General features: G+C 45.9%; 4 protein-coding genes across 6 annotated transcripts; 2 read left to right on the top strand and 2 right to left on the bottom strand.

Annotated features, from left to right (window-relative positions):
• The first annotated feature begins 239 nt into the window (after positions 1-239).
• On the top strand, positions 240-1526 carry LOC100119572. The gene is made up of 4 exons (XM_016986920.3): positions 240-459; positions 542-684; positions 1145-1270; positions 1344-1526. Exons 1-4 carry the CDS (start codon positions 402-404, stop codon positions 1467-1469), a joined length of 453 nt encoding a protein of 150 aa, XP_016842409.1. The 5' UTR covers positions 240-401; the 3' UTR covers positions 1470-1526.
• LOC100121609 (peptidoglycan-recognition protein SC2) lies at positions 1509-2801 on the bottom strand. Its single transcript, XM_001605168.5, has 4 exons — positions 2283-2801; positions 2063-2223; positions 1845-2007; positions 1509-1753 (listed from the first exon to the last, which is right to left on the bottom strand). Exons 1-4 carry the CDS (start codon positions 2368-2370, stop codon positions 1569-1571), a joined length of 597 nt encoding a protein of 198 aa, XP_001605218.1. The 5' UTR covers positions 2371-2801; the 3' UTR covers positions 1509-1568.
• Positions 2802-3105: 304 nt separating this feature from the next.
• LOC100121589 (peptidoglycan recognition protein 1) lies at positions 3106-4172 on the bottom strand. Of its 2 annotated transcripts, none has more exons than XM_001605148.6 (3): positions 3934-4172; positions 3503-3838; positions 3106-3418 (listed from the first exon to the last, which is right to left on the bottom strand). In XM_001605148.6, exons 1-3 carry the CDS (start codon positions 4034-4036, stop codon positions 3204-3206), a joined length of 654 nt encoding a protein of 217 aa, XP_001605198.1. In that variant the 5' UTR covers positions 4037-4172; the 3' UTR covers positions 3106-3203. The 2 variants fall into 2 exon arrangements, with proteins under 2 accessions (XP_001605198.1, XP_008201747.1); XM_008203525.3 differs by having other exon boundaries at positions 3928-4102.
• A 394-nt stretch (positions 4173-4566) lies between these two features.
• On the top strand, positions 4567-8885 carry LOC100121572 (mediator of RNA polymerase II transcription subunit 15). 2 transcript variants are annotated; one of them, XM_016986918.2, is made up of 12 exons: positions 4567-5000; positions 5084-5171; positions 5253-5304; positions 5382-5591; positions 5669-5961; positions 6028-6213; positions 6296-6420; positions 6509-6588; positions 6670-6843; positions 6926-7217; positions 7299-7401; positions 7472-8885. In XM_016986918.2, exons 1-12 carry the CDS (start codon positions 4936-4938, stop codon positions 7949-7951), a joined length of 2148 nt encoding a protein of 715 aa, XP_016842407.1. In that variant the 5' UTR covers positions 4567-4935; the 3' UTR covers positions 7952-8885. The 2 variants fall into 2 exon arrangements, with proteins under 2 accessions (XP_016842407.1, XP_008201986.2); XM_008203764.4 differs by having other exon boundaries at positions 4611-5000; positions 6929-7217.
• The last annotated feature ends 27 nt before the right edge of the window (positions 8886-8912 follow it).

Below are 8912 nucleotides of genomic sequence, written 5' to 3'. Positions count from 1 at the left end.
ACAATGTATACACGGCCCTTATACTCGTTGGTATACGATTTTGAGCGACGAGACAAGCGCGGATTGTTGTATATAACAACGATGAATTATTGCTCGATGCTGAAAACGTAGCATGGAAATAAAATCTGCAGTTTCGAGAAAGTGCAGAGAGCTCGCGCGCAAGGCTATACTTTTACTTATTCATGCCGCGCTGCGCAAGATGCGCTCGGCATCGATTTTCCTCGTCTATACGCTACCGCGCGACTCCGTGCGCGAAAAAGGCTGAGTGACGAGTTTTACTTAACTCGAAAGCAGCTGACGCGCGCGTTTCGCAACGCTTGCGTATTCCGCGCACGAAGCGTTGAAGCGGTTCGTTTGGCAAATGTGGCCAGTCGAAAATCGCACTGCCGTACGATCGCACGATGAAGACCTGGGATAAATTGCTCTTGCTATGCCTGCTCGCAGCTGCTGGCGCCAATGGTTCGGTAGACTCCTCCTCGAATCTCATTTTTAACATTTTCCGCCATCACACCCGATGACAGTTTTACTTGATTGCTCGCAGCGCAAGCGCCGAGTCATTCGGATCTCAGCTGTACCGGTCGACCTCATTATAACGCCACTCTCACGGCTTATTATCCAGATTTCACTAGTGACGCAGAGTCCGATTACCTCGACTCGAGAGGAAAGAAGTTGAGGAATTTGCAGGTATTCGTAGTAATAATAATAATAATAATAATGATGATAATGATATAATAATCCAGGCTTACTTTCGGATGATCGCGACTCATTTGAAAAATAAGCCGCTGTGCACTTAAGTTATTGTCGCGAATGACGCGGCATTATTCTCAACTAGTTTTTTCCGCTCGGCTCGTCTTTATTTCTCTTCGCATACGCCGTGAATCCCGCAACTGTTCGTCTGCATAATTAATAGAAAGGTCGACGACATTCGACGATTTTAATCGCTCGGGTCTTCACCGAGATTTCTCCTTCAATGTGATAAATCGCGAAAAAAATGTCGAACGACAGCCGATCAATAACGCGCGCGCGCCATCTCTATCCGCAACTTTGCATAAATATAGGCAGCCGCGTCATTTGTGTAAAATTCAGTTGCGAAATCCTGAAATTACTCGGCTGACGCTGAGACACGCGCACATTGTTTTCGAAGGATTTCCTCGACGGAAGAGCCGAGTACGTCACCGTGGCTATGGAGGAGCTTCCAAGGCTGAGCTACGGCTCCGTCGTCTGCGTCCCGGAGCTGAACCAACACTTTGGCAGAAGAATCCCTCTGCAGGTAAAGAAATTCTACTCCGACACGAGACATCCGAGTCGATTGTAGTTGGTGAAAATTGCAAAAATTGTCGCAGGTACGAGATCACGGAATGAACCTGGACGGCAAAGGCTTTACCAGACTGGATATATGCGTGAGAACCGAAGCGGACAGCTACGACAATGCCGTGAATCGGCTGGTCACGATCTACACCCAAGTTTGACTGTGAACCGCATGATGATGATAAAATAAAAATAGTCGATAAATAAGACAGAATTTATCATCGAATTAGTTTCATTAAACAGTCTAGTCTTTTGCGCCATCAGGGGCTTTTCACCCAATTCGGCCAAGTTTGAACGAGTTGGTAAAGCTTGTTGCCCGGACACGAGGTCGGCGAGGCCTGCCTGTGGCCAATCAGCGAATAGGCCTTGTTGATCTTGCCCAGGGATACTCCGTGGGAAATGAGGCTTTTTACCGCCTCGGTCGCGGCGCTGTTGGGGCTCCGATCTGTGAAGCGCAGAAACGTATATATATATAGAGAGAGAGAGAGAGAAAGAGAGACATGCACGTAATCAAGGGGAGTACGGGGCTCACTCACTCTCGTAGTTGCCGATCACGCAAATGCCGATGCTCTTGTCGTTGTAAGTTTTCGCGTGGGCGCCGGCTTTTCCCCAACCTCGACCTTCGTAAACGTTTCCGTCCTCGCCGACGAGGAAGTTGTAGCCGATGTCGCTCCACTTTTTCGTATTCATGTGGTAGTCCTGGTGCAGAATCAATTGTACCAGTGGCATTCGATCGCTATGCGAGTGAGCTTACCTGGAAAGATCGAAGCCTAGCTTGGCAGATCGCTCTGCTCGTGCAGGTGTCCGAGGCAGCGTGGTGAACGATCACGTAGGGCGGAGGCTCGACGGCCAGCGGGGCCAGCGGGCCCTTTGGCTGCCTAGCGCCCCAATCCGCTCTCCTTATTATGCCAGGATCTGTATATCGTGCGTGCGCGTTATGCAATTCGGAAGAAAAACTAGAGAAATCGCATTACCGTCGACGGAATTGTCAGGCAGGGACTTTCCTCGAGTCGCCGGAGCCGAAGCCAGCAGCAGCAGCAGCAAGAGCGACGAGAATCTCATCGCGGCGTTGTAAAACTTTTCACAGAGCCCTCCCGCAGCCGCGATCACTCGATCGGCTAAAGGCCAGCACTCGAATGCAGCAGTGTGCGTCGATGAATTTATCCGTAATCCGAGCTCGATATCTCGCCTCAGTTCTTCCCCGATCGCTTTCGCTCCCGCGGCGAGCCGCTTATCGGCTTCTCTTTCCGTTTCTTTTATCTCCGAGCTTCTGTAGCGCGCGCGCGCGCGCGCATTTGTGCTATGTATTATTTATACGCGTATCGTTCAATGCCATGGCTTCTCGGCTCTTATTACGGTACCGAGGACGCGAATTAGATGTGTGAAGTTTTTCCTAATCCGATCGCGAATCGAATTCGTGTAAAGCACCGGCGACGACGGCGGGAGATCCGTATCGTCGGCTCACTGATCGCGATCGCGACTTATTTCTCAGTGCGGCCAAAATTGTACAGCAGGTCAAGTACGAGTAGTAACGTAAGGAGTTTAAACAAAAGTATAAATAACGACGAGCTTGTCCGGAGGCTTATTGATAAAGCTGCTGGAGCAGTCGCAGAGACGGGAGCTTCGTTCGTCGTCATCGTCGTCGCGCTAATTGCGGCGCAATAATTGCCGCGTATTCTTTTCCATTTTCCAGATGCGCGCGCGCGCGCTCGTTACGTAAGGCCGACAATAATGGGCTCGCTCTTGTCGCGCCGGTCGGGTATTTGGCACGGGGATCGGAATAGACAAAACTCGTGCTTCGAGGTACAGCAGGCTCTTTTATAAGTATTCAAAAAAAAAAAACAAACAGTCGATTCTAGCGGAGCTACTACAATGGGTACAGCTGCAGAGACGGGCTAGCCGGAGCTGGAGTTGAGCGGCACGGGCGTCGGGCTGTCGGTCCAGTGGGGCATCCGCTGCACGTACTCGTAGAGGGCCTGTCCGGGGCACTCGGTGTTGCGGGCCTGCCGGTGCCCGATGACGCTGTAGTCCTCGCGAAGCTTGTCGAGGGCGACGCCGCAGCTGATGAGCGAGCGCAGGGCCCGCAGCGCGGCCTCGTTCGGCAGGAAATCTGCGGGAGGAGGGGGAGAGAGAGAACAGAGCATAGGAGTAGAGCCGGCCGATCAATCGACGTCGTAACGAGCCCTCGACTCACCGACAAAGTTGCCGATCAGGCAGATGCCGATGCCCTGGCCGTTGTAGCCGGGCGCGTGGGCCCCGACGAGGTCCCAGCCCCGGCCCTCGTACACGTTTCCGTCCTCGCCGACGAGGAAGTGGTAGCCGATGTCGGCCCAGCCGTGCTCGTCGAGGTGCATGTTCTGGTAGGAGCGGACTATGGCCGAGCAGCTCGGCTGGTCCTGGCAGTAGCTCGAGACTCCGCCGTGGTGGACCACCACGTAGGGGGTCGGCGTCGTCGGCAGGGGCTCGCGCTCCAGGGGCTTGCGCGCCTTCCACTCGGCTCGGCTCACGATGCGCGGGCACAGACCTTTGGCTTCAAATTTTCATTCGCTCGATCAGCCGTCGATGACTAAATACTAATAAGGTGTAAATAATTCGACGATTTCCCGCGCCTCTGCATACAATTACCATCTGCCTCGTCGAACGCTGGGGCCGCGGCGCAGCCGAGCAGGACCAGGAGCAGCAGCAGCAGCGGCGACGGCCCAGGAAGGGAGTGCGCTCGTTCGGCCATCCTCAATTATACTTTGGCAGGCAGCGAGACTCGACGGGCGAGTGTCGGCCAGCCACTTGACGGCCTGCCATATATATATCTCTCGCTGCAGGGACTCCCCGCGCGCGCGGCACGCCATCAGCGAGGTGCGAAAAGAAAGACGCAGCTGCGCTTCGGCGGTTACACAATTGCCAGCGTCACCGATTGACTCCGGTGTGACGGCCGCGGGGGGGTTGCTTATAATTCTCCCTCTCGGGAGCAGTTAATCTTAGAATTCGGCTGAAACTCACTTTCCGGCGCCGGCGAAGCTCGGATCGAGAAAAGGGGATTTGCATCGATTGGAGATGTTTACCGAAGCGTCGCTATTATTGTCGCGCGCGCAATAAATTACGATCATCGGATTGTCATCGGTGCAAACGATGTATTTTCCCGCAGGTTTTCCTTTCAAAAGCAAGCCGCCAACGAGGCGGACTCGAGCGACGCGCTTTTCGAAAGTTGGCAACGCTGCGGTTTGCACAGCTTGCACGCACCCGCGCGCGCGCGCACTACTCCCAAGTCCTATGCTAAACCTATAAGTTCATGCCCCCTCGATGGTAAACAACTACTTAGCATCGCGACATCGCTGCGACGTTACTCCGAATTTCCAGATTAATGGCCACAAGCGAAGAAATCACTGAGCGGGTATAGAAAACCAATATAATAGCGCAGACTGCTGGGAAGCATATTGTGGACGGTACTCGTTGCCGACTAATCAAAAGAAAACGTATCCTACAGCTTGGAACAATAGCTGCTCTCGATGTAGCGTAAACGTATCCGCGCGGCGTTGACTTCTTTTCCGCTCTAATGATAGCCTTGTTAGGTTTCGCGCATCATAATTAAGCTTCAAATTTCGCAGACCAATCAAGCCGTAAAGTGCAAAAATGTCTTCGGAAGATCCGAATTCGTGGAGGACGCCTACTTTCAGGCAAAGCATGATAGCTAAAATGTAAGACTGCTCATTTCTTATGATTCGTAAGCTATAAGCATACCATCGCAGATGCATCCAATGTCAATTACTCTGATTTTTAGAGACGAGCACATTCAAAAGTACCAAATACCTATGGTCAAAAATGCCAGTGACATGGAGAACCATGTGTTTATGAAGGCCAAGACCAAGGTACGATCGTTGGCTACCTCTTCATAATTCTAGTAGCAATAATTTTGCATATTGCATATCTAACGAACTTTAACATTTCAGGATGATTATTTGAGTTTTGTTGCTAGACTCATACTCCACATTTCTCAAATGAGTAAGTCTTTTTGCTCGATATTTGCGTTCCTTTATTTTCTCACTCCATGTTAAACGCTATTTTTCACTCCGTTACAGATAATAAGAAGCCTGCAGGATCAATGACTCCAGGAGCCAATAATGCTAATCCCGTTGTTCAGCAGGGTATGCCAGACCCCATTGGAGCACTACAAACGCTAGCTCGTCAAGGTACCGGCAACAACGCTAACATGGGAATGCAAGGCCCAGGGCAAAATCCACAAAATATGGTTCCTCAGCAAGCTCCTGTTACCAATAACGCTGCAAACAGTGAGTTTAATCTCCCTTTAATTCAAATGAAATAAGTCCTTGACATTTTCTCCTATTCTCTATTCGTCAACTATCAGTTCTACAAACTTTGAATCGTGGCCCTGGACAACCAATGAATATGCCTGGAATGCACAACAAGATGCAAGGAATGGGTATGATGCCAGCTCAACCTGGTTGCCCACCAATGAACGTAAATCAAATGGCTCAAATGCAAAATATGCAAGGAAACACAATGCTAGCTCAAATGAATCAAATGAATCAGGGAAATATAGGACAGCAAATGGGACCTCAGACTGGTCAGCCGCAACAAATGGGTGGGCCACAAATGACTGTGCCACAAATAGGGCCCAGTCAAATGCAAGCCATGCAGGTAACATTACCTAGCATTAAATATCGTTATTCACTGGCATTAATGCATTCATTTGTCATGTTGCAGAATCAAATGCAAAATCAAATGGGCGGACATCAATTGGGCGGCCCAATCACTTCGGGCATGCAACCTGGAATTCCAAATCAGCAGCAGGGTCCACCACAACAGTCGCAGCACATGAACCAAATAAATCCTGCTCAGATGGCTGCAAATCAGTTGTCTCAAACGCAACTTGGTCATTTGCAAAGAAAGGTCATGATAATATTTAAGAGTATTTCTTTTAATTAACTTTTTGCTTTACGCAGAAAGGTACTGATTACATTTATACTCGCAGCCGGTGGAAATGATGAATGCTGGTTTCCCCGGGCCAAGAAACGTCACACCTAATCAATTTTTGAGACAAAGTCCATCGCCTTCTGCACCGAGCCCTGGTGGGCTTGGAGTACCAACGCCAACTAGGTTAATGAATTTCTCATACAACTATCACATAAATGAACAACCAAATAATATAAAAATCGACTATCCTTTCACGAATTTTAATTTACAGCCAAATGGTAGCATCGCCAGCCTTAGTATCATCACCTAATCCACAACATTCTATGCTTGCAGGAGCACAGCGATCTGTTGGTATGTAATAACACAAAAAATGATAGTGTATTTTTAATATCGTTTAAGCAAAAATTTCTGAAAATTCCCAAATGCTTTTAGCAATGGCTCCTTCTCCCAGCAGCTCTTTGAACACACCTGCTAGTACATTAGGAGCAACTCCAAGCCCGCTACAAGATGATCAAACTACTCAGGCCTACAAAGACAAAGTGCGAAAGCTTAGTAAATACATCGAGCCCCTAAGAAAAATGATCTTAAAAATGACTAATGAAGGAAGTGAGTTTCTTATTGAATATATGCGTTTTAATAATTTATATTCAATGCAAAAAATATTAATTGTATTTTTAATCCGTCAAAGCAGATACCGAAAAAATGAGTAAAATGAAAAAGCTTTTAGAGGTTCTGACTAATCCTAGTTCCAGTACAAAATTAGATGTACTGCAGAGATGCGAAATAGTATTGGAAAAAATGGACTTTAAGAAACTAGAAGCTTCCTGTGGTCCTGTAGTGCCGACAACGTTAAAAGAGCATCACTTTTTTACACCTCTATTGGAAGTAGTGAATACACTTCTGCAGAGTCCAGTAGCTAATCATACTCTTCAGCGAACATTTGGCCCTTGCTTAGAGGCTTTATTCGGACCTGAAATTAAGTAAGATATTATAATATTAAGTTAATGCTACATAATCATAGAACTTCATTATGAAAAATAGCTGACTTTTACAATTTTTAGAAACTTGCCACCACCTTTAAAGAGACAGAAGACTGAAGAAAGTATGTGTGAAATTCCTGATGCTCTCCAAGGCGAGATAGCCCGACTAGATCAACGATTTAAGGTAATTAACTGTTACTGACTAATGTTGAGCCCAAAAACTTTATCGAAACCAATATTCTTCAATCTTCTAGGTGAGCCTCGATCCAGCTCAACAAAACGGTTCCAAGTGTATTCAGTTAATTTGCTGGCTAGATGACAAGCACTTGCCGTGCGTGCCACCTGTACTGGTAATTGTCCCGACGGATTATCCAGCTATCCCGCCTCGTTGCGTTCTCACGAGCCATGAGTATGCGACACCTTACCTCAGTGCTGTTCAAAAGGGTTTAGATGCTCGGCTAGCCAAACTACCCAAAAGGTATTCGATATCCCAACTTCTGGACACTTGGGAAATGAGCGTAAGACAGGCTAGTGCGCCCAAAGCTCACCAACACCAAAGTCTCCAGCAGATCAGCGACTTAGTAGCTTCTACGACGACGGCATCAACGATTCCAGCGACGACGACCACCACTGTTCCAGTCAGTTTGCCCGCTACTACGGTTACCGCCGCACCTATCAATCCTATCGCCAACGGCATTTCCGCAAATAGCATGATTACTATGGCCAGCTCGTAAAGCCTCGACATACCATGATTATTAGAATAGTCATCTGTAGATTTATAAGGGCGTTTTGTGAAAATTCGTGATTTTTTTCGAAACAAAGATTTGTATTACATATTTCAGAGCGATTATGCGTTTTTTATATAGGTTTATATACTTGCGCAAAGCAACTGCAGGTATACCATAAGTATTATTTTCAAATTTATTTTTTAGTTACAAAAATACTCATTACTTTTGTATTGTTGATCTCGACGTAGTAAGTTTTTCCCGTCCTTAATTTTACAAAACTCTGCATATTTATTTATCTTATTCTTTTATGCAGTGTTAGTACTGATGAAATACAAGACGACTCTCGCAATAAGCGCTCAGGTTTTCAAGGATGTTCCTAAAAATGTTAATTCTTCACTAAAATTAATGCATCAGCGATGCATTTTTTTTCCTTAACATATCTGATATGAAATATAAGATAAATTAAGGTTAACAATGTCACTGCCCTAAATATCTATATAGTTGTGCGCATAATGTAATTTATAATGTATGTACTTTTACATTGGTTTTTCGTTGATATATGAACAAATGTTGATACATGCTCTTAATAATAGTGCCAAAAACTATTATTGATTCATAATTTTTAAAAATTATTTATTTCTTGATAATGACAAATTTGTAGATAAACAAAAAGGCTTAAAGTATATATAATAAATAAAAACACCTACTTTTTTCGTAGGTATGAACATGGCTACATATTTGTAAATAATATGCATTTTAATAATTAATACCACTTAATGTAACAAGTATTATTTATACATAATAGATATTTTTATAAAATTAATCTAAACAAAGTATTGTAATTGTAAGTATATCGATATCAAGCAAAATGCAATATAGCTGTAATGATTATACACTGTTGTGAAATAAACTCTCAAGTATATATATATATATATATAAATCGATATTAGTTATTTAAAAGATATAT

This window comes from Nasonia vitripennis, chromosome 5 (assembly GCF_009193385.2).
Source record: "Nasonia vitripennis strain AsymCx chromosome 5, Nvit_psr_1.1, whole genome shotgun sequence".
Classification (NCBI taxonomy): domain Eukaryota; kingdom Metazoa; phylum Arthropoda; class Insecta; order Hymenoptera; family Pteromalidae; genus Nasonia; species Nasonia vitripennis.
This window is presented reverse-complemented; position numbering and strand designations above follow the sequence as displayed.

Coding starts and splice junctions, on each gene's coding strand:
- LOC100119572 (XM_016986920.3), top strand. CDS start 402: ATGAAGACCTGGGATAAATTGCTCTTGCTATGCCTGCTCGCAGCTGCT. Junction 685..1,144: donor AGAAGTTGAGGAATTTGCAG/GTATTCGTAGTA, acceptor TTGTTTTCGAAG/GATTTCCTCGACGGAAGAGC. Junction 1,271..1,343: donor GCAGAAGAATCCCTCTGCAG/GTAAAGAAATTC, acceptor AAATTGTCGCAG/GTACGAGATCACGGAATGAA.
- LOC100121609 (XM_001605168.5), bottom strand. CDS start 2,370: ATGAGATTCTCGTCGCTCTTGCTGCTGCTGCTGCTGGCTTCGGCTCCG. Junction 2,224..2,282: donor GCCTGACAATTCCGTCGACG/GTAATGCGATTT, acceptor CACGATATACAG/ATCCTGGCATAATAAGGAGA. Junction 1,754..1,844: donor CGTGATCGGCAACTACGAGA/GTGAGTGAGCCC, acceptor TGCGCTTCACAG/ATCGGAGCCCCAACAGCGCC.
- LOC100121589 (XM_008203525.3), bottom strand. CDS start 4,036: ATGGCCGAACGAGCGCACTCCCTTCCTGGGCCGTCGCCGCTGCTGCTG. Junction 3,839..3,927: donor CGACGAGGCAGATGGTAATT/GTATGCAGAGGC, acceptor GAAAATTTGAAG/CCAAAGGTCTGTGCCCGCGC. Junction 3,419..3,502: donor CCTGATCGGCAACTTTGTCG/GTGAGTCGAGGG, acceptor CTCCTCCCGCAG/ATTTCCTGCCGAACGAGGCC.
- LOC100121572 (XM_016986918.2), top strand. CDS start 4,936: ATGTCTTCGGAAGATCCGAATTCGTGGAGGACGCCTACTTTCAGGCAA. Junction 5,001..5,083: donor CAAAGCATGATAGCTAAAAT/GTAAGACTGCTC, acceptor TCTGATTTTTAG/AGACGAGCACATTCAAAAGT. Junction 6,844..6,925: donor AAAAATGACTAATGAAGGAA/GTGAGTTTCTTA, acceptor AATCCGTCAAAG/CAGATACCGAAAAAATGAGT.